We start from the raw sequence: 25,005 nt of genomic DNA on the forward strand, positions 1-25,005 counted from the left end.
CTTAAAACTTGCAATAACAATAAAAATGCTTGTCCCCCGGCTTGGGGTTTCGAAACGGACACGGGCACGTTCATTTTGTTCGCGACGTACACACGTTTGCACACGCGCCAAGCAGGCCGCCAGTAAGATTTTAATGAGCGTCCAAGCGAGTAAAGATTTGAGCTATAAAACTGAATTGCCTGTTGCGATTGATTTTCGATTGCACGGCGCAGATGGCACCTACCGGCAGGTGACAACGATTCGGCGATTCGTGGGGATGGATGCACCTGGAAGGTTAATTGCGTCACGTCTGCGTTCGCAAAGTTCACTCGAAGCTGCCCAATGTGACTAATCGCTGGAAAATGATTCTTTTCCTCGCAGTTATGCAACGTTTGCCAAACGTTACGACGACATCTAAGCGTACGAGTGCTTGAATTCTGTCGTATTTTTGGCATAAACAATCCTACAGTTAGCTTGGCTTACGATTGGATTGATTCGGTTTTTTTAACCCATAGAGAATTTTCCATTCGCGCTGTGATGTTTGTTTCTTATATAGTTATATTTTAGTTAAAAAACATCCCAGCCACCATCATGGTGGAGTTTGCGAACTCTCCACAGCCACTTTAGCAGCCCTTTGTGTTGGTTACAGCTGAACTGTATCACGATATTATACATCTCCTGAGCGTTCTTGTCTGCGCTCATGTACATATTTCGCTCAGAATACGGACACAGCCCTGCTTGTGCGGAAGATGGCAGTAAAGCGAAGTAAAAATCTACTTCTAGGCCTGTCAAACTAATGCGTCCTGTCTCCACAAACGAAAGTGTGCTATATCTGCACTGTGGCACAAGGTGTAACACTTCTTATTAGACGTACATGTCTGCCTTTTATCACACCTCCCTGCGACATTTTGATTATGTTAACTGCGTAGGTAGATAATTAATGCATGCTGCTAGAGAAAATACAAATCTAAGCTCATGTTGTCGCTGGGATCCTCTCGGATCGATCCATGGTCGTCGCGTCTTGAGCTGCAGAGCCCTTCTAGAACCCTCAGCTACACCTGTTGCAATAAAATTGTCACTCACCTGCAGATGATGGAAAACATTGAGCATTACCTCCCATGATGGACCAGTGAAAACAATCGGCGCCGGTTGCACTTGACAGGTGATCACATATCTAATTCCAGCTTCATTGGTGGGCAGCCACTGAGAGCCTCCAACAGTCAAAGGCTATGAACCATTTCTTTTACGATCGATGCGTCATTTTTTACAACGACGCCTTTTGCATTCCTGTTGAGGGTTCATCTTTTTTATCGGCACAAGTAGAACCTCAAGAGGTCTGCGCCATTTCTGGCTTTTTCTTTGACTTTGTTTACCCGTAGCTGGGAAGTCAGTCACAGCGCACCGGTTGGTCCGGATGGGATTGGTCCGGATGGGATTTTGGTCCGTTCGTGTGAAGACCGGGGCGCCGCTACAAATACACCACAGAGCCGCCCCAACGTTGATCCATCACTACTCCACTGCTCTGCTCCTTCCCGGTCTCTTCTTTAACCGACGGTTTATGTTTCTGCACGTACTCCACCTTCCCCCTCACCCATCCCCTTCACAACCGCATATCTGCACGCGGTTCCATCCGTTTCGCTCAGTGTAGCTCACTATCAGCGTATAACACACATCCAGGTGCAATCGCTCGCAAGACCTTCGGTAGCATTTCCAATTACCGATGCGTTGTTGAGGGCTCTTCTTTCCTAATTATTTATATCACTCTCAATAGTTGACTATGTTCTTTCGCTCTTTACTCTCTCTCCGGTTCTCTTCTCTCGCTCTCGTGATGTATCTCATTAGTGATAAGAAAATTAGTATTAAGAATTTTATCATTCTGTCATTTCAGGATTCGAACTCAAGGTTGCTGTTCTTTTCTCACTCTCTCGAGAGGGGGCGTTCTACCAATGAGGTTGTCGAGCGAACAGGGCAGTGATACGTTAATTGTGAACCAGTATTATCTCTTTATGACTGTGTCATACTGATTTGTTCCACAATTTCTATTGCATTGCGATTTCCATTCCATTCTTGCACAGTAAAAATGAACAGCAATAATTTTGTGCTGTAAAAAGGAGATGAGCATTAAGCATGCATTCCTGCCAGTGTATACATCTGTGCTAATTACTTAGGATGCAGCGCAAACCCAGTCAACAGGTACCCTTAAAGCGTTACTCTTAAATAGTTCCCTGTTGCAATCTCACTAACGCTAACAGATAGAAGCGATGGTTGCGATGAATTGGAGTTGGAAGCTGCGACGTAGGGTCGTAGCGACGCATACCCATAGCATAACGTTCGTTTTATGGATGCGCCGTTGGCTTAGCCGCTGCTAATACACTCATAATGGAGGCAAAATTATAATACCAACCCCACTCCCATTCGTGCTGTGTTCCACCATCCCTTCCACCCACCCTTGTTGTTGACCTTATCTGTGACAATTTGTGGTGTTGCGTTGCCACTACCGTTGCGCAGGTTGCGCCTCCGCAATCGGTAAGCGAACAATGATGTACCTCTGCTCCTTTACCATCAACACCCGTACACCTCTCGGCCATCCGCCACACATACACAGGCAAGCGCCCGTATAAGGGGGGGTTGTTAGGATACGGGAGGCAGGAATTTAACGCTCGCGCTTACCGGAACCTGGTGCTGACCTGGAAAAATGATTGGTCACCATGCTCTGGTGCATGCGGCGGACCGTAATATGGTTTTCGTGTTATTTTCTATTCCACACCCGCTTACCCCATCAACCTATCTCTAGCCAACCCCTTTGCGTACCGATTTTTTCGCATGTGTTCTACCGTCAGGTTCTGGCGCGGTGCGAGCCCTTCGCACACACACCATTCATTCTTACACGTCTGTAGAAATGTGGCACGCACTTGTTGCTCATATCCGAAGGCAAATGTTTGGTGCAGAATGAATGGATTCGTTGCTTCTTCATGGTTGTATTTCTGGGTTTAATCCGCAAATCGCTCGCAACCAATGAGTATTTTTGTTGATGTGCGTAAACTGACAGCGTTCTCAGGACTATGTGGGGCTAACTGGAGTTATGGACTGTATGGCGTTGGAGATACCCAAGACATACTTTCATATCCCGAACTGCCCTGTTGTTTGTGTGTTTGGATCATCAATATTTACAGCTCTCTCCTCCAACCGCTATCAGTACAGAAAATCCATCTCGTCTGGTGCCGTAGTTGATTGACTAGCAAGCCGGTTGAAGCGTTACACGAAGCTGGTCCATGCTATTTCGGTGCCCAATACTTAGTTTGTTCTAATTACGTACGTGTACGGAATGTCGTTCAGCGTACCCATAGTTACACAGTCAATTGAACGAAAAGCCAATTTTATTTCTTCCTTATCGCGAACATGGCCGTTAGTTCTGCCTCGCCACAGCGCGATCGGTGGAACCGTGGGGATGCCGGATGGTCCGGGAAGTCGCAAACAGAAACAGAAGAAAAAAATCCTTTTACGCTACGAATGTCGAAAAACAACTACCAGCGCGTTTCTTGTTATTCCCTTCCAACATCTTTTTCCTTTCGTCCGGGGGCCTTAAGCGAAGCCTAATCGTCTTCCCTGTGGTGATTAGATAGTGCGCTCTTATTTAATACGGTCCCTTAGTGCCCGCTGCACGTCGCTAATCAGTCGAAAACCCGTGAAGGAAGAAAGCGAGAAACAAAAAGTGTCTATAAAATGGATCGATTCAAGTAAAATGAGGCAAAACATTTTGGAGGACGATTAAAGTAAAAAGTAAAACGCCCGGAGGATTTGCATGATGCGGGATGGCGGAAAGCGAAGGAAATGTGCAATTAAATGCGAGCAATTGCTACAGCCAAAAGTCGTTTGATGTGCTAGATTCGATAGATAAGAATGGCCAGAAAGGGACACGGACAGAATTCGGCTTCGGGAACCATTCATTTTGCCAAAAACCGAAACCTTCGCCGGGTCGAATCGAAGCACCAAGAATCGATTTTTGTCGTAGCGAAAAGCACATCACCGAGACCTCGCGGTCTCTATCTGGTTGTTTTGTACGGTGACGGCGATTATGACTAACAGGCTTCTTTTCTTGCTGGCGTTTTTCTTCTCCTGCATCTCCTGCCGCCACAATCGCAACCGTGCGATCGATAGCTCCGGACCCGCGTTGCGCAACAATGCCATCGGCACATGATCAGCATCTCGGTGCTCTTGCGGTGTTTGTGACCGCTAGTCGCCCGGGTCCTCCTACCAGCTTTGTTTTCTCCGCCCCTATTCACATGTTCTCTACATGGTTTAACGCCCTCGCGGTCGGGATCGATTTTAAAGAACTTTCACCCGAAGTGCGAGAAGTGCAAACACATGTTGCGTGTCAAATTTTGAAAGAATTGTCACTTGCGGGATTGTGCGACAGCCAAACCAGTAGCGCTCCGATTAGACACGCGGCATGAAGGCTAGAAGAGTTTCGGCATTAAATGCCGCATCCTCGAACACTTGAACTTGCTTCCAAACCGTTTTATTACCATCCCTTGCGACGGAACTAATTTCTTACCAACTTCCCGATATTATGCTAGAACTGGGTTTCGGCTGGTGTGGTTTCTGGTCGCCAAGGCATTGATGCGGCTAACCGTTACATAGGCTCCGAAAGGACCCACACTGCTGGAATATTCGAAAGGCTATTAACAAAGCACTGCCGATAATGGTGAAAACGTGATACTAGTAGGTTATGACCCGTTACCAAGCAAATCGCTCCGAATCAATGATGTCGATTGAGTGCGCAACTCGGGGTTGCCGAAGTTCAGCCTTCGGTCGTAAAAAGAAAGCTATAAAACGCAACTCTCTTAATTAAATTTAGTGATGTAGGTAATAATTAACGGAAAATTTTTCTCCAGAGCGATGGCTGTTTGGTTGGGACACAAAAAAACACTCCAAAACAAGTTCCAAACATTGAAAACATGTGTCCATCCAACAGAACGTCTAAAGGCGAGAACTCAACACGGGAGGTCGACGATAACCTCTTATCACTACCTAATCCGTACCCCGTTTTGGCCACCGCGTTTCAACTACCTTGCAAATGTGGAGATTCGCACCGATACTTGTTTTGGGGTTTGCGACCAGCACCGGTGATCTGATGCGCGGGAACAACAAGCAGAACCCCCGAACCATTCGTTTCGATTGAGACAGCGTGCGGGCTATTACCATCGCTCTGATTCACTCTGGCGAGTAATTTGCGTGCAGCATCGAAACGCTACATCTACCATCGGTTTGTCGCAGCATTTCGCGTGTCGCAATGCTCGTCAATGGCCAATTACTGGACCCCGCGTCCCGCGTGTACCTACCAAACAAAGCCAAACAAACAACAACAACAGCAAACAACTACACTTCTACAGCAACAATAAAACAAATAATAAAGTAACCGCAAACACTGGAGGGAAAACTGTGGAAGCGCATCAAAACCGTGGACGCTCCTGGTGGAGTTTGGTCCGTTGGGCAAATCTCGAACGGGAGCGGAGTTGTTTGGGATCTTCAGCGCATTCTCTCCACCGCCTGAGCTATCCTCCCCCACCACACCTAAACCCACGCCCCCCGCTCCCCCTCTTTTCCCCACCATCCCCAAAAACAGGAAACCTACATCCGGCAGTTATTTAATCATTATTGTTGCCGTATTTTTTTTTGACATTCGTTTTTTGTTACTGCTGGTGCGGTTTTCGCTACTGCTGCCATATTACCGCCGTTGTAGTGCGTCCGAAGGGTTGGCGCAGTGCAAACGTGTGCGACGTTAACGTGCACCATTTGAATGGACAGTTGGGAAAGGATTCAATCTCCAGACGACACTATCCCGATGCATCACGAATGCGACATAGCAGGGAAAGGATTGAAGTGAACCGTCCCTGGGCAGGCTAATGTTTGATGCCGCAGCGTCTATGGATAGTTGCGTGCAGAAGTATATGATTATAGGGTGGGAGACGAGTTGGTTCGGTCTTAATATAAAGTTCGTCTGGACCCCGATCAGTCCTTCGCAGGAAGCAGCCGGACGGAGTTCTGGAGATGTCAGCTCTCCAAAACGCCATGAAGCGCATTAAAGCATCATCGAAGACTTCCTTACATTGCCTCGAAACCCTTACATTTCTCCGACGTTGCGCAGAAAGAAAGTCCGTCCCATAAGAACCTTCATCGGCGGTCTTGAAAGCTGATGTCTAACGTACGGCGTGGTATGTCAGTTATTTTCTCCCATCCGCAAAAACAACGTTGTCAGTAAACCTTGAACGGCTATAATAATAAAAAAAATTATATACACATACGTACACTCCAGAATTCGAGAAGCCCTATCGCGGACTACCCTGCAGGGATTTGCATGTTCTGCCTTCGTACAACCGCTCCAGCAAGCGATAGAGCCACTGATCGTAATTGGTTGCTTAGTTCGATGCGTCCGACGCCTGATCGACGCGTGGTTTGAAAATATCTCGCCCGCTCGGCAAGTCGAAGCAGACGCACCGGACCGTCTTCGGGTTCGGACAACCGACCCGCTATCTCGGTGACTCGCGATGACCTGTGCAACCCCTTCAAGTTGTCAAGTCAGGGAGCGCGTCGTGATTCCGGTACTGGTCCGGAGGTATTGCTGCTGCCTAAGATTTATGCTCTTCGCTACACGCTCTCCGTCAGTGGTTTGAGCAGTTGTTTATATGCGCTCTCGTTCCGGTGCATTACCGGCGGGGAGTAGCTGTTTGCTGGCGTTTTCTGTCTGCCGTCGCGCAAACTGCGGCAGATTGCTGCTGCCGATTACTCCAGCACCAAACAGCGCTGGCAGCGAACAACGAAAGGCCCGGCTAGGTGAACCTCCTCGCGAAGGTAAACCCCGGACGGTGGCTGAAGCGCCAGAAGCCGGTAACTATCAGCAGGACTGCCCCCGGGTATCAGTACGGTTCAGCTAAGCTTGTCAGCTTGACTGTCAGTGATTGCGTTACTTCAAAACCATCACCAAACCGCTGATCGCTGCCGGGAGTGAATTCGCCTCACGCCGTGTTCGGTCGATGCTTTAGTGCATCAACACCTTCATGGGTGGGATGCGTTACTTTTGCGGTGATTGTTTATTGTACTGCCAAAAAGGAGCTGTTGTAGAGCGCATTAGAAACTTTACAATGTTCTCACCATCACTGGTGTGTGAGTGTGGGTGTGTGGGTGCATAGTTGGGGACATCGCTATCCATCACCTCCCGCCAAGGTGGAGCGTGACAGCGAAACAATAGTCGAAACAAACCGCACTCCACAACCACAACCAACCTCGAGTCTCGCCTTGTCATAGACCTATGTTCAGAAGAACGCAAAACGAGGGCTTAGAACCCGCACCGTCCGCACCGCATCCGCAGAACCGTTTGTTATTATAATGCGACCAGCAATTGGGTAAGATCACACGAGATCATGGCACCGAATCTGTCGTTCCGGTGCGCTACACATAACGCGTGTGTGTCGAGCCCTCGATATAACGCTGTTCCAGCATCGGAAACGGCTGTGACAGGCTCGGAGTCGGCACACTAACAATCGACCAACACACTGTTCGCGTGCTGGAGCGGGTGGTGTCGACGCAACAGATCACTAGCCGATTGGACGATGATCTCTGCGTTTGTCTGCGATTGTGACAAAGAAATGGACATCACGAGAGAGATAGAGAGAGAGAGCTAACGATAGGATAAGAGAGAGTGAGAGAGATAAAAGAGAGATAGAGAGAGAGAGAGAGAGAGAGAGAACAGAGCCAAATGCCTGTACGCTGGTAGATTTAAAAGGTTAGATGGGAAGCGGCTTTTGCTGGCGCTGTGAGGCTGGCAAAAATCATGCACGCCGTACGCGGATTTTTGAACGAGCCGAAGAGATTAGTCGTTTGCGGCACTGAAGAAGGCAACGAATATGCACGGTCAACTGAAAACGTGAAGCGACAGTGGACGCGGTTCTCGCCCAGAAGGACCACAACAGCGCGAACAGCTACGGCGTTGTGGCGGCACACGAGAAGAAAAGTTGCAAATTGAGTTCACGGAAATCTCAATCAAACACTGTTGTCAGAAACGGCACATCCAGCTGGTTGGCTATTTGGCCGGGCAACTATATTGCACACAGATACAGGCACGCCACGCTGGAAGCTAGTGCACGTTCGGGCACCGCTCGCTCCGACTTGAATTAATAGCATTGAAATAGATGTCTCTCCGTAGTCAGCTGAACGCGACTGCCTGGGAAGGTAAGGTCTGACGCACTGGCCAGAAGCGGATGGCAAGGTACGTTCTGTCTCGCATGCGGTTACAATGCTACCACACCTGATCTTTTCACGTGACGTTTCGGACGTAAACGTTTGGCATGTCATCGATACCCGAATGGTATCGGACGTTTGCTAACCGCAAAGCCGGAATTTGGCGTGTAGCGTGTTCGATGCACCACCGCATTCCCAGGGGTATCGCCCAGCTAGCAATCGCCCCTCCCTCCGTTCATTCTTCGCAGGCAACTCCAAGGATTGTTCCGCACTTGTCCTTGAGAGTTATCAGTGCTATCTGTCCGCCGCCATGCACCCCAAGCTACAGATGACAGATTGGAATGCACTGCAATCGAACGAAGGCGCTAAAAATAATATCTTTCATATCGGATCGAGCCGGGCACGGGTGAGCAGATTTTATTCACCTTGCGGGTCCTATTTCAATTTTCCCTCCGGCCAACACCGCCAACGCCTCGCCCGCAACGGCTCGAGTCGGTTGCGGCTGAGTGAGACGAGAGCAAGAAGTTCAATAAAGCGTCAAGAAAGCTATCCAACACATCGCGCGATTAGAAGCCAATGACACTCCTCGCCAGCTGCCCCTCCACCTTGGTTCCAACTCCGGATCCTGCCGCAAGAACAAGAGCGTCAAGATGGTGTTGTTGTCAGCAAGGCATCGACACGCGGCAAAAATGTTTGCAAATATTTCCCCTGCTCTCGGCCTGTGTATTCGCGCATCCGCACACCCAGCCCTATAACCAGGCCGCGTGGTAAAGCATTATTAAAAAAGGGAATAACGCGAACCATCAGTGGGCGGGGGGGAGGGGGGGGGGGGGTCGTCTACTTTGCGCCCACTGGTTTGCCTCTGTCAAGTATGTTATCTTTTTTTTTTTTGGGACTTATTGCACGCCATATTTGTTTTTTTTTTGCTCATCTTTCTCGTTTTTTTTTCGCTGCGCGTACTTTAATCTATAAATAATGGGGCTACCGGTAGGTTTGGATGCGAATTTCGGGAGAGAGCCTGTCTTCCATCCATCTCATACTATGCTGAAGAACAAAAGCAATAGAACGAAGTTGAAACAATCAACCATGGGAGAATAAAAAAAAACCCCCCGCAGCACGATTTGGCGGAAGAGTGAAGCAGCAACCAAAAAAAAAACGAATGGCGCAAAATTCGCGTAAAAATGCATAAACTGTGTCGGTTAGCGTTTGCGAGCTCTCAGCCCCCGTCCCAGTTTACACCCCAAGTCCCGCTGATGCTCCTAATTACTGCAAGTGACGCAAGATCGGTAGCGGTGCAAAAATGTCACCGAAACGCAAAGAAAGAGCACCACACGCAACAAGCAAACAACATTTAACACAAAACACAACAAAAAAACGATGCGAATCGAGTGGCAGAGGCAGAACAATAATAATTCGCGAAAAATTTCACACTATGAAATGGCGCAGGGGTTATAGCCTAGTGACAGATTTGCGCGGATCCTTCGTTTGTGCTTTGTGGAATTGTTTGCACATTCTTCGCTATTTCTAAATACAGGTCAAAACCGGCATCCGCTACCGCGTGGCGTGGTTTGGAATGTTCAACCGAGGGCCCCGGAATGCCAACGGGCAACAATCCCGTCAACCCGGCCGCCTTCGGGCCAGAAACGACTGAACCGCAACCAGCTGGGGTACTGACAGACAGCGCGTCGGGAGAAGATCTACCGCCTGCTGGAATACATATCGAATCGGGTCACATGCAAAAAACCCAAAACCAAGAAAAAACACCTTGCGCTTTTTGTGACTTGTTTTATGCGTTGCGCTTCTCCGGTTTGTTTCGTGCACTGCCCATTGCATTGGATCGCACGAAAGAGAGTGCAATATCCGACGCTGGACAGTGGTTCCCCCCGGGTGTGTACTAGCCCCAGACCGGAAGGTTTAGTTTAGGGCCTCAATTAGAATTTATAACGCATGGGCGCGCTCCAGCAAACGCCAACTCGTCAATCCCCACCAGTTATGAGTGAGGGAGGAAGAGAGAAAAAGAGCGAAAGGGAGAGAGAGACGGTACGTGAGAGAACGAAAAGAGATGCAGATGATAATGCAAACGATCGTCCGTGTGCGTTGACTGTGTGCTGGAAGCTTTTTTTTTACTTGAAATTTTTATTTTTTTTTTCATTCGTTCTCCCCCATTTTTCTTGCTGTTGCTGTTATTATTACTCAGCTCAATGTCCACTCTCATTACGTGCGCTTTCTGTGTATGTGTGTTGTCTTTTTCATCATTTTACAAGTTTTTGCTTAGCTGCTTTACTCTCCCTTTCACGGACGTTCTATAACCTCTGGGAAAATATTATGCCAGCAACAGTAAATTTTAAACACTTTCACAACAGTTACGCAAAGATTTACTTAAAACAGTAGTCGACTCAAGCTGGCAATATGTTTTGTTTGTTTACATGTTGTCAACGCAGTGATGCTGTGTAGAACATTCATAAACCAGTTTGCCCAAAATCCCAAATCAATTGGCAAATAGTTTTGCTCAACATATTGTAGACGTCAAGTTCAAATCACAACTACCTTTGGCTAATTGACATTCTGAGCTATAGCTCAATTGGTTGGTCTTTTTTTTCGGAACAGTGCGGCCTTCTAATTGCCATTGACATAGTCAATTTGGCTAGCTTCCGGTTTCCGGGTATCTGCCCAGCCAAGGCTCGCCTCCACCAGGAACCGAAATCAGCCACGAAACCCTAGCACCGTGCCGTGTCCCGGAATTGGGATGAATTGGTTCGCTCGGACAATCATAATAAATTGAAAGCCAGGACGAGTTCTGGTACGAGAGAAACAGAACCATAGCGCGGGTAACGAAGCAGCAAGTAATATACAAATATAATCGCGCAGAACCGTATAGTGAAGCCAGAGTCGCAGGGAATTATGCTGTTGTTTTATGTTTTCCGAGGCTTCTCACCGTGTGTCCGCCAGCTACTTCCATTAATCTCCCTGTGTGCTTTGCTTTAGTCCCCGCGTCTGTGATGACGTTTTTTTTTATTTTGGTTGGGATTATTTCATCCTTCCTTTTCTTTTGTTCGCCTGACGCGCGCCGTCTTAATCCCTTTGGAATGTTCGGGCCATGCTACTTTTGTTTGCATTGTTTCTATGGATTCTAGTTGACAGGATTCGAGCGGTTAGTTCGGTTTGGTTTGGCCCTCGCTGGAGTACTTGGTATTGATTGTTACTTTTTTTACGTTCGTATCGTATTTCACTACTTGACTGCACAGTGCACGAATAACAAGAGAGAAGTAGAGAAGAGTTACATGGTCAACTTTTTGAAACCCCCCACCCTGTACCCTTGGCCTCTCTCTCTCTTTCTCTCTTCATCTGTTTTTGGACGTGAAGGGAGATTTTCCCTCAATTTGTATTAATGATGTGCACTGGACGTTAAGATCGCAAGGGAAATAATGTAGAATATAGGAGGATAGAGGAACAGAACAAAAAAAACACACACACAGAATGAAGAGGTAATAATGAAAAGATGACAATTGTTGGGATGGCATGGGGAGAGGGTACCTCATCTCCGGAAGCCGGCACATTTCCGGTGCTTTAATGAATGTGGACGCTGCTTACAAGTGCAGCTAACGCCACCAGCATTGCCACCTAATGAATGATCAAGTTTTTTTTTTTTGTACACGAATTTGCCCCGTCACTTGGGGTTCCTGCATGAAAGAGTGCACTTTTACCATTAACTGCACTAGATCCATGCGAACCGTTCACGGACTATGTTGGGATTCATTCATTTACGCCAATAGCGCATACAATGTGTGCCGAAAAGCAAGGAAAATAAAAATGAGAACTGTTAGCGATAACTCAACAAGATATATTTGCATATATTCATTGAACAATAATGACTAAAACTAGTTGTAGTTGATTCTGGCATCCACTTGAATTTTCCATTTTGCCTCTAACGTTATCCTTGCCTCTGCATGCATGAGCCTGGAAAAAATAAATAAATATATTTAATACCTTCACAACAATATTTACATACTTACTTATCTGGCGCTTCAAACGCTTTGCTCGTGGTCTAACGCCATCGTCAGCCAGGCCTAATATTGGCCAAACTGCGGTAACTCTATTCCGCACATACAGGACTAAAAATCCTTTTGAGCATTCCTTTCCAAATAATAATAATGTTCCTCATTAAATTCCCGGTAAATATTGCGCATAATAATTCCGCAAATACCACTGCATGCCAAATCGAAAATTAGCCATAGATCATAAAAAGAGAACGATAAACAAACAACCAAAATATCATAAACTACAATTGCGTCAAAAATGCACAAAGCCAAAAGAGCACAACCATAACCTACCTGATCGCAAATGGGGCAAAATAATTCGGCGCCTGGCGGAATCCGTGCACAGCGGGAGATTACGGGCAACGAAACGCAGTAGAACGTTCCCAAAAAAAAAAAAACCTCGGCACACTTGATGCACTTGTCCTGTAGCGTAAACAATGTACGCTCAACGCAAAAGGAACCTAGGGCGACACACTTCAGTAACGCCAAGCAGCTACACAAACCAGACCTTTTCACTGCAATTCCAGGGCCCTCGCACACCGAAAATGATGTTTGCGTTGGGATCGGTTGCGTGTTTGTAAACAATGCAGCGCGGGGCCATTTTGTACGCTGCACAATTTTATGCAGAAATTCCTACGCTCTTTTCGATTAGGGGTTGTTTGTTGTCTTTTAACGACTGTTACACGTGGCTTAGCGTGTATGTGTGTACTGTGGGACGGGCGCCAGAGCAAAAACAAAACCGTGCACAAGTGCTGCTCGATGGGTACTGATTCGACCGCACTGATAAGTTATGTCACATCAGGTGCTTCGCACTTGTTCTAATCATTTTCTCTTTTAACTCTTTACTTTCTCTCTTTCTTTCGTTGTCCAGAATCAAACGAGCTTTACCGAACACATCGACGCTAGCTGTGGAAACGATTGCTACATTAAGCAGGTAAGTAGACAACAGGTGTCCGTGTGCGCTGTCCTTTACGTTCTCTGTGTTCGTTCGTGTTGTGCGTTGTCATTCCATTACTCATTTCATCAGCCGGTGTGAAGTTGGAGATAAGAAGAACAAAATTTAAACGAAGCAATGTAATGGACGCATCCTGATCGGAGCCAGTTTCATCGGTTGCAAGTGTGGCGTACCAAAAAGAGAAAACACACACACATTTAAAGCTCCTCGTCACACCGGTTGCGTACTAACGATTTTGCTCGAGGTGAGAAGTCAAGCGTACTTCCGCACTAGGGGGAAAGCAGCAGGAAGATTTGAGATTCTTGCTGACATGTGAGTTCACTCGTACCAGACCTGGTACGGTGTGGAATTAAAAGCGACTTTATAGAAAGTTTTCATCAATGTGATATATGTATGCTGTAGAGAAGTATCAAGGGGTCGTCTATGTGTATTTTGTTGTTTGTCTACTAATTATAGTATTAAGCTGCTGCTTCGCTTTGATTATTGAATGGTACAGCTTCAATGCTGCTTTATGATCGCAGGTCAACAACTATACTAAAATTCAATTTTACAGGGTTACTCATTCAGTGTCAGGATACCAAACCAAGGCATGATACGCCACTGCTTTGGAAATTTATGAATCTTTTGATTATCGACTCCTGATTTAAATGACCGAGTCATTTGAAAGACTCTTGTCAAAAGATTCTTTAAGCACAGCATTAACCATAACGCGACGTGGATTTCCTAGAGATCTCATATGCAGTTAGTATTTAAAAGGGATATCATTAAACAGCTGGTCAAGGATACGAAATTCTTGCAATCTAATATTAGAGCAACCGGCAGACGTGACATGTTCAAATGCCAACAGCATGCAAGTGATTTCCGCCTTAATCTGCCGTAGCTTTGGAACCCTAGCAATGAGGATGTTTTTGTAATGTAATACCACACTTTACACCCAATTGCAACAGTTACAGCAGGGCTACGACGCCAATACCGCACACGTTGTGCAAGAGTTCTTCGACGATTCGGGCCAAGACAAATATTTAGATTTATTGTTGGTGATTAAATTGGTGAAGAATTCTTGATAAATCCTTCCATCCTTGCCAACCAGACGCTATAAAAGAAAATATTATAGGCAGCAAATCTGTGTACACAAAATCCCCTTCCCCGAATCGTGCTGCGGCCAGCTGTGTGGCTTACCGAATTACCCAACTGCACTTTACACACGACTATTTGTTGGCTGCGTTTGCGTTTGACCGTTGCGGAAAAGCGTTTCAATTTCCTGCCGCACTGCCGAAACTGCATCGGATGAGATGCACACGCGTGTTTTGTTTATGCCACTGACGCTCGTAATCTTTGATGGCTTTTTAATTACGCTCAATTATCGTCGCCTCCGAACGACCGAAGCTGTGGCCGTTTGGTGTTTATGAGTGCGATGCATTTTTATTTTGCTTTTTGTTTTTAGCAGTGGCTTTCATGCTAAGAATGAGCATGTGATGTGCTTTAATGCCAGCGCTGGATTTAAGGATTGTCTTTGTTTTGCTCTATGTATGTTCTACCGGGTTTCACTTACGAGCAGCATGACATCAACATGGTAAGCTGTACGTTGCCTTTTCCAATCCTCTTTGCCAACCCATCCTAAGGCCTTCCTTTATTGTCTAGTTTAAAGAATTCTCGTAGGGTATTGGTCTCTAATAAGGTCAACGATGGTAAGACGCCTGCAAGACGCGACGATACGCACAAACGATTCTTGAACAGAGCGATAAACTTCTTCCGAATATTCAATTTTGCACGTCCCAGTAAAGTTAATGCGTCTATGAGCTAATCAGTTTCCTGCCTTGAAGAAATCACAAATGCGATTCTGTCACACAGTGGGCTCAGCTTTTTTTATGAAAACAGCTTTTTTTGTTTTTTTTAGATATCGCTACTCGCAGTATTTTGGCTTTAAATTAGATAGTTAACCATTAACAACAGTCATAAAACGAGGTCTAACATGCTGTTTCTATTCCGATGCTTGTATGGACTGGCGAGGCCCTGTGTAATGATCTCATGCTAAGAAAACATTCTAGAATATAATTTTTCTTTTTGCTTTTCGATAGAATAATTTTGTTTTTACTCAAATGTGAAGTTTTTGTACTTAACAGAGAAAAACATCTGGTTGTCCTAGTACTCAAAATTGACCAAAAAGCATGAAATATATTTTTTGATTCAAGCCGCTCTGCACAAAAGAACATTAATTCATGTGAACGATAGTTGCAGCAATAGCAATAGATGTATAAAGCGATTGCGCCATCGCACAAGGAGAGTAAATAAACTAATGAAATAACAAGAATAATTTAGAAAACGCAAACCAATGTCCAAAATCTCCCTCATCTGTAGGACAGTTTAATCTGATCAGTTCAATTAATGAAATAGCTGACGGACGATTTCATCCAAATATTTGTCCAACTGTGCACTATTGACCCCTAATGCGAACTACCAAAATCCATCTGGTACTAGTTTTTTTTTCGTCCCTCTTCACCCAAATTTCCACTTTATGTGTTTGAAAAATGTTTTGTATCGTTACGGAACACGAATTCCCATAACGTACGCATTGTGATGTAATTGTTGGGATGTGTCACCGCAAACCAGCAATGCTGCCACGCTTAGCCAGTAGGGAGTGAAGCGTGTGTGTGTGTGTGCGTGTTGAAGTTCTGATCGTCTGAACCCCTTTGCATCGTCCACAAACCACGTGCCGGACAGATGAGGCACAAACTAGGCAGCAGGTTAGTGTTTCGCGCTAGGGTTAGAACCAAACGATCGCGATGTGCCTTCCCGATCGTTCCAGCAGGCCTGCCCAGTGGAATGGCTGGGCGGAGAATGACGCGAATTTTTCGGCCAGCTGAAGTAGCACAATGTGTTACCATGAGATGCCATGTTTGGGGCAGATATGCTGAATATTTTCAACATACCTGAGGAAGAATGTCTATGCTATTGATTAGCTGGTTCGGGTCCGATGTTGAAAGTACCCTCGCGATATAGTCTTCACGCTCTAGAAGCTTCTTCTAGTAAGTAGCTGGTGGTTATAACCCTCAAATGATGCATATAATATTGATCTGCTTTAGAGCAAGCTACATCATCGCAAGTGTTCAAGCTACATTAAATGTTTCTTGATACCTCTGAGGCGCTGAACACTTCTTCCAACGATCTCTAACATAGTCTAATAGATACAGCTAAAGCACAAAACGCTAGCAACTTGCAAGACGCAGTGCCACAACAACTCAAACGCAGTTGACGTGTTGTTGATCGACCGGCAGCGATACTACGTATCTTGATCTATACCATTCTATCCGCACGCGGTTATGTGTTCTGGTTCCCACAACACCCATGACGGATGAGGTTTGGAGACGCCACCTCCCCCCGGTGAATTTGTGACAAATGTTTCGCTACGGTTTACCCTTTGACTCTGCCCGAACTCGGCAACTCTGCGAACGTGTTTGTGTGAGTGTGCATCAACAAGAAACGTATGAAAATCCTATATTGCAGGGTTTCGCCAACGTGTAAAACTACACTAAACTCAAAAAAAAAATAAAAATTCATCATTATTGTTGTCAAATTCATTACTTTTAATACCGTGCGTTGTAAGCAAAGGCACAATCCCGCTGTACACTTCGGCGCAAAATTATTATCGCTTGCGCATGAACCGGAAACAGCCCCATGGAAGCACAAACCTGGGTGACGTGTGTTTTATGAAGTTTAAAGTGCAATAAAATTTCGCAGTGCCCATGACCTTAGCCGAGGGTCGATTGGTACGCGCACGTGTACCGATCGGGCCTAATGAGCGGTGAGCATTGTACCAACACCGTTGTGCTGAATGAAATCAAATGCCTCAAAATAGAAGACCTTGAAACCGTCGGCGATGAATGATGGTGGGTGACATCCCGTCCCTTCCAGTAAGCACAGGAAAAGCTTTACTGAGGATGAAACTTAAATGTGAGTTTGGTATTGGAATTTAATATTGAACCGCAACTGCATACGGCGGTGGAAAAAGCTATAGTATAGTAGCCTTCTTTGTTCCACTACAACCCCGGAGATCTTGGTCTGCCTTCTCTGTATCACCAGCAAGTATCAAATATATAGAATATAGAGTCAATATTACTTAGAGCACCAAACACAATCCCAAATGGCAAATGGCGAACCCTGCATTCTGCGACGAACATGTGGCCCGATTAGAAGAATATCGATTTCATTCGTCGTCAACGAACTAGCGTAGAATTCGTTGGTTCCCACGTGGTACCCGGCTGGCGAATATACCGCCTCGACGCGCCACCAACATCGCACGCGAAACCTGACCGCGACACACGGCAGATGCACCCACCGATGATCGATTGAGACCTTGACTGCGAACCCGTATTGCTATCGCCCTGCCGGCTGCCGTGTTGCGTGCCGTACCATCGCCGTCACCGTTCGATTAGCGCCCCATATCTCGGTGGTCCCGGCGAAGCTTATGCGATTACGCGCATCTTAAGCACCCACCCTCGACGTGACGGTTTGTTTTGTTTGGCTGCGAAAGATTTCGTTCGCTCCCGCTCGCCCCCAATCGGACACACATACAAATCAATTGAAAACGAAAATATTACCGCAGAAATGAAGCGGCAAACACCAAAACACGCAGCACACCACTCGGATCGGCCACTTTACGGAACGCGCGCATATTCTTCACGCAGGCTAACGATGCACTTCCTGCGATTGTGGCGTGTATGTATTGTACGTTTTCGCGCACATTTATGCGTTTCGCGAATGCGTTTGCAGTCGGTGGTGGTTGTGGGCATTTGTTCGGTTTCGATTATTGCAGATTTCTGCTACCGCTTTGTTGTTTTGGTTTTCTGCTTGCCGTTTCAAAACAACGAGCAACTCTGCACGGGATGCCACAATCCCCGTGACCTTCCGAACGCAGCCTTAATCGCACCGATCCGATGTTGCATGGGGAACGAAGCAAGAAAAAAAAAACGAGACAGAATGTTTTAATGTTTTACAATTATTGCCTTTATTAACGGCGCGCTTTATGAGCGAACATTAAAGAGCCAGCATTACGCACGCATGCACCATAACAGGCAGATAGCAGCGTGTGGATGGAGTGGGGCAAGGGGCGGGTGAGGCGGCAGAAAACATCAACACCGGACGCTGCCAGGATGGTGCCAAAGGCTGGCCGCCACCCGGCCAGCAGCTGGGTAGGGTTGAAAATCTCGCCTGACGTATTGGTTCGTCCGGGTCAAAGATCGCCCACTCTGCTGCATCCGGACGCGGGTGGCGTTGGATCGTTGCTTCCACCCCGGCTGGGGAGGATCTCTTTTCGTCATTGAACTGCACCAGAGCCCACTGCGGGGTGTAATATCACACTGCTCCAATCGTATGTTGGGGAGCATGCCCTCCACAAGTCACTTAAGACAGGACGACATTTGACAGTTTACCGGATCACTTATCCGCTCATACAGATCCGAGCAAAACCTTGAAACTCTAGAGTGAAGATCTAGATTAGGGACCATGAAAATTAATCAAGAAGTGAAAGATCTCTCCAAACCGGGCACGTAAATCTCTCTGCTCATACACTTCGACAACTCTGCCCATCAAACGCCGCACAAATCTCCGATATCCAGCAAAGAGAGTCTGAAGAAGATGCGGTTTTGCTCCCTCGCGCCTAGCCCTGCATAACCGCGAACGAGTCGTCGGCGCATCTTCATACGCGGTGCGCCTCCCAAATCGCCCTTTTCCCCCCGTCCAACGTTGCGCAGCAAATCAAAATGCTGGACAAATTCAAAAACCCACAAATACGCCGAGGTCGTGTTGGACGTCCACACATTGGCTAGTCCGCCCGCGCTTTCCGGCTTGAATTAAGCACGCGCGGGACGTATGCGGCAGTGCCAGGGATGGTGGTGACGGTGACCCATTAAATCTATTAACGTTTTTTTTTTTCTGCCGGGATGTTTTGTGGCCGGTTGCGCGTCCACTCTTTGACGCTTTCGATATTTCCCATTTCTTCGTCTTTCAGTGTACGATTGGCTGCCGGCAGTGGGAGCTTGCGCTCGAGTCCAGCTGTCAGCGTGCGTGTGTAAGTATCACCTTATCTATTATACCGCAGCGGCACTAGTTGACTTACGGGAACATAATACTTGTAATCTTCGAACCACCTCACGCGCACATGCAGAACGTCAGCGATCAGGAGCTGTTGGAGGCACGGGAATGGTCCTGCATTGCGGGATGCAACGACGGATTGAGCCGGTACTTTCGGTGGCTAAAGGCGGAGATCGGTACACCGCATGCGCCGGCCCTTGTCGCCGACAGTCTTACCGCGACGGCACTCGCCCTGGAATGGGAAATCCCGGAGCGTCTGGTACGGCTGGCACGGCATCGCAACCGGGGCCCACGCAGCTATCTCGTCCAGTGGCGTTACGAGGAGGTGGCCGGTGACTGGAAGTACTACCGGAATCAGAGCATGGGTGACAGTTCGACCGTGCGCGTGGACAACCTGCAGCCGTACACCAAGTACCGGGTAAGGGAATTCTTCCAAACCTCCAGAAATCTTCCAAAGGATATCGCTGGTGACGTGACAGAGGTCGTTTTGGTATACTTCACTTCACAGTTTCGCGTAGCGTTGTTGCTGTCGCCCCACCACGACCAGGTCCTGACGTCTGAGCAGAGCGTCATTATCAGCACGCTACCGTCCGGTGTGCCAACCTCCGAACCCACCATCGTCCGTGCGGTTGCAGTAGATCACTCGCGCATATCCATCTCCTGGGAACCGGGCCCATTCCCGAACGGTCCCGTACTGTCATACGTACTGCAAATTAAGGACCTGCACCCGATCGGCTACAGTGCCCTCAAGGTTCTACCATCTCTTCAAAAATTGATTTATTTTTTTTCTTTTCTTTTCAACTTTCTGCGCTCCGACCCATCTGTGATCAAGGGCGGGTGTGCTTTTATTGCTATTGCTTTAAGCTATATTAGTTAACAGCCTGAGTTTGGTGTTGTCGTCAGGTGTTGGCTTGTTCTCTTCGGACACTACTTGCACGGCCATTATGCACCTTGTTTGCCGTGTGTACCTCTCTATGCTTTTGTCGACACTGCTTTTTTCCTCACTGCTTTTACAACTCACACCTTCCACTCTCAGCACATCTATACAACTAATCTCTTCACAGTGTCCTTACTAATACATCTTCTTTGTTGTGTGTTGTTCTATGTGTGTTTGATTGTCTGGCATCTTTTGATGAATGTCACTAGTAGCATGTCTAGAGACATTCGGCACACTCCCACCCGGATGTATTATTGATTGATCTTCTCTCTTCGTTTGTCCGTTGTGGCTCTGATGCGTAGGAAATCCCGGAATCGAATACGTCTCGCCATTACATGTTCGAGAAGCTGGAACCGGAGCGTAACTATTCGGTTTCGGTTGCGATGAGCAATCCCGCTGGTGAAGGTCCGGCATCGGTGACACTCGTTGCCACACCACCCAAACCTACCGGCCACGAGGAGGCGCCACTGCCAACGCTCATTCTCGGTGCGGAACGTTCCATCCTGGCGCAGAGCTCACTGACCCTGTTCTCCGATCCCCCGACCAACGTGTACGCCAGCGTCGACCACAAGATTCGTGGCACAGCAACACACATCCGGCGCGGGTTACTGTTCGTGTCGGACGACGCCGGTTACATCTATCGGGCTCCATCGCGTCCTGGTGCCGAGAAGGCGCGGGTCGCCATACTGGTTCCCGGTGCCGCCAACAACTTCCGCCCGACGCTGCTGTCTGTCGATTGGCTGAACGAGCATCTGTATGTGCTGGGACAGGCGCGCCCGACGAAGCTGTGGCAGATTGCGTACTGTGATTTCAGCGGTGGCCACCTAACAGTGGCGATCGCGGGTCTTCAACGTCGGCCGGACCATTTCGCAGTCGATCCGTTCAATGGGTACCTCTTCTGGGTTGTTGGTGGTACCGGACCCGACACAGGACTGTTTCGGCTCGATCTGGGTGACATCTCGAACGGTGTGCGTCACGAAATCCGACCCCTGCAGATGGTGAGCGGGCGCAATCTCGGTGCGTTTACGCTAGATCATGCCAACTTTCGAGTGTTGCTCGCTGATCAAGGCAATAACACGGTGTTGGCGGTATCGTTCGATGGTAGCAAGCAGGAAGACATCCGCAACAACACACAACAGCCACGGTTCGAGCGCGTCAAATCGTTGGCGCGTGCGAATGGGCTGTTTTACTGGACGAACGGTACCGAGGTGTTTGCCGAGGACTATCATCGGCTGCACAACAGCTACTACCATAACGCATTCCCAATAGCGGCCAACAATACGTACTTCAGCATCAGTGTTAACCTGACAGCGGAACAGCCAATCCCGGTGCCCGTGAATCCACCGCGCAACCTGCAAGCCCTTGCCTCGCCGGATAAGCTTAAGGTGTCCTGGGACGTGCCGTATCTGCTCGGGGTGAAAGGGCGAGGTGCGTGGCAGAGCTGGAGCTACCTGGTGGAGATTAGTGACGAGCAGCTGGACAGCGTTCTGCACGTCGCTACGGTCAATGGTACGAGCTACGCCTGCGACATCGCCGGCCGGCTACTCCCGAACCGGGTGTATACAGTGCGAGCGGCCGCCTTTACCGCGGCAGGCCGTGGACCGTGGAGTCGGGAGTTCCGCGTACGGACGCTGCGCCCGGAAAGTCAGCACCATCTGGTGTGGGCCAGCACGGACGGTATCGTGCGCAGCGACGTGATCGGTGAGCACGTGTCCACGCTCATACCACGCTCAGCCGAGCTGGACGGTGCGGCCGTAACGAGCCTCGCTTGGCACGCCCGCACACTGTACGTGGTGAGCAACTCCACGCTACGATTATACCGCGAGCCGAGCGCTCCCGGCGGCGAGTGGACAAAGCTGCGCGAGCTCGAATCGGTCGAGTGTGTGGCGATCGATTGGATCGGCGAACGACTGTACTACTCGAATCCGGCCCAGCAGCTGATCGTACGGTCAGGATTGCTCGGTGAACAGCCCGAACCAATACACAGCGTGATGAACGTGCGTGAGATACGATTCGATGCGTACCGCGGCTACATCTACTGCTCGTCCGGACTCATACTAGAGGCGTTCCGTCTGAACGGCAAAAGCCGTGTGCAGTACTTCAGCGAGAAACTCTTCACCGGCAAACAGATCATCGGCATGACCCTGGACCACGATGGGCAACGGTTGTTCTGGATCGTGCGCAGCTACTCACACTCCCATCTCTACTGGGCACCGCTCGCTGGGAGTCCAGCCGCTGCCAGTGGCGGTGGGACCGGATCCGGCACGCTTCCTTCGCTGCCACTCACCGACCAGACGCCTCAAGGCCCACTGCTGCACTTCAGCGATCGGTTGCTGTGGCTGAAGGAAAGCCAGGTTGTAGTCGGTGATGTGAAGGGTGAAAATTTGGCTTACATTCGCAACCACCATCTGAACGGTACGCGGGCACTAGCACTAATCGATCCGACACCGAAAGCGCCCTCGATCAACGTGCTGCCTGCGAGTGTGAATGCGAGTACGATTCGCGTCACCGGTGACTGGCGACGTTTTAACATCAGCTGGACACCGGTCGAGAACGTCAACTACAGCACCGTATTTTACAAGCTCACGCTTAAGCTACCGGACGCACGGGACATTGTGCAGGAGCTAACTGTCCCGTTCTTCACGTACGGTGCCGCTGGTGATGATGATGGTGGTGACGATAATGAAGCAGCTGGTGTGGAGCATGGGCCGATCGCACCGTATACACCGATTGATATTACGCTGCACGCCTTCACCTACTGGCGATCGTCGGGTTTTTCAAGTGTGCGACGACACACACCGGCAGGCAAACCATCGGTACCGGTTGCACCTCGTGCGTACATTCAACATCACTACCTACCCGGCACACACGAGCTGAGCACCGGCATTGTCTACCGCTGGTCACCACCGGCCGAGCCGAATGGACCAATCGTAGCCTATCGTGTCGATTGTTGGTCTAGCTACGACGAGACGAAACGACGGGTGTTGCTGGACGGTGTGGAGGTGCGCAACAGACGCACAGAGCTACTAATACCCGAAGCGGTACACCCGAACATGACCTACTACCTGCAGGTGCGTGTGTGCAATGTCGACCACAACGGGGATCCGAGCGAGATACGTTCGATTGGGTTGCGCGACGGTCGTCCACTGCCGCTACTGTACGTTGCTACCCATGAGCAGATACTGCTGCTGGATCTCGATCTGCGCGAAAGTACTCCGATCGTAGCGACACCCATACCAGCCAAACACATCGCCGAACTACGCCACGAGCGTAAGCTATTCTGGGTGAACGATAGGAATGAGCTGTTCATGCACGACGACGCGGATGGTAAGCGTAAGCTGGCGCAGGTTCTGGGTAATGTTACCGCACTCACCGTCGACTGGGTCTCACGTACCGTGTACGCTCGTACGCACACATCTTCCGGCAATGGCAGCACACTGCACGCGTACGATCTGAACCGATACGAGAGCGGTGGCTCGGAGCCGCACCAACGCACGTTCAGTCTACCCGCAGAACCGATCACGATCGATCTGTTGCAGTTCTTGCCGGATGTGGCGGAGCTACTGGCTATGTCACGCACGTCCCGTACCGGTTACCTTATCTCGCTCGATGAGCCGGACCGAGAACCGGTCGCCTTCAACTGTGCCGCAGCGACCGTAGACGAACGGATACAACGGGTCTGTGATGAGCATGGGCACGAAATGAACGACAACAGACCGCGCGACACCGTGCAGGACGAGGGCTATCTGTATTGGATCGGTGCGAATGGGGCAGTGAATGTGCGAGCCCGCGTTGATCCACCAACCACGGCTGCGGAAGAGTTTCCGATAGCAGGAGCTGTCGCCTTGCTGCCAGTGCAGCAACAGCAGCGCTATCCTCCCGAGCGCTGTCTCGTCCCGGTCGTACACCACATCCAGTATCTGCCTGAGCTGTATAACAGCACCGAGAACTCGATCACGTTGCGCCTGCCCGAACCGGAACGGCACGCCGACTGTAGCCGACGACCACCGGCAGTACGGTATCGCATTATGTACCAGCTGGAGCATGAACCAACAGCCGACATATACGTGGACTACTCGTACGAGATGAGCCGGACGATAGGGAACCTGCGGCCGTACACTAGCTACCGGTTTGGCATCTCCCTCAGCAACCACTATCTCGCAGCGAGCGGTACGCTCACCGAACGGTTGCTCGTCATTGCGGCGACGACCGAAACGCCGAAGCATCACATGCCGGCCGTGTTTAGAACGGCTGACGGACCACCGTCGCGCCCCGAAGACATCAAGGCCTTCCCGATCAGCCCAACCGAGGCGTTCGTCAGCTGGTTGCCATCGCGCCAGAAGTACAGCCACAATGTGTCGTACGAGATATGGCGTGCGGAGCTGGACGAGCACAAAACCCGACAACAGCAGCGTGTTTCCGGTTTGTATGAGCACTTTCTGCCGACGGTGTGCAGGAACCGTATGCACTGATGGCCTGTCCACTCATTGTTTTTCTTTTTCGGCAGATTTTAAAATGCACGACGCATTCATGACGGCGGAGATTTTGAAACTGCAGCCGAACCAGACGTACATTATATGGGTGCGGGCGTTCTCCACGTTTCACGCGTTTAGCGATAGCGAGAAGGTCCAGATACAGACGTTCCCGGAGCCAACCGACGTAAAGCAGCTAGGACTGAACTCGACATTTATTCGGCTGCACTGGACTCCTCCTGCCAACTGTTCCAAGTACGTAACATCCGGATGTTCGGCTCGTACGCAGTAACTAAC

At 49.0% G+C, this 25,005-nt stretch overlaps 1 protein-coding gene across 1 annotated transcript in view; it reads left to right on the forward strand.

Annotated features, from left to right (window-relative positions):
- Positions 1 to 25,005, forward strand: part of LOC128718566 (protein sevenless) — a 29,262-nt gene that overhangs the window by 1,165 nt on the left and 3,092 nt on the right. The window contains 5 exon segments of the mRNA XM_053812224.1: positions 13,126 to 13,188; positions 19,217 to 19,717; positions 19,808 to 20,050; positions 20,539 to 24,658; positions 24,744 to 24,963. Coding sequence (XP_053668199.1) covers positions 13,126 to 13,188; positions 19,217 to 19,717; positions 19,808 to 20,050; positions 20,539 to 24,658; positions 24,744 to 24,963 — 5,147 coding nt within the window.

Source organism: Anopheles marshallii, chromosome X (assembly GCF_943734725.1).
Source record: "Anopheles marshallii chromosome X, idAnoMarsDA_429_01, whole genome shotgun sequence".
NCBI classification, from domain to species: Eukaryota; Metazoa; Arthropoda; class Insecta; order Diptera; family Culicidae; genus Anopheles; species Anopheles marshallii.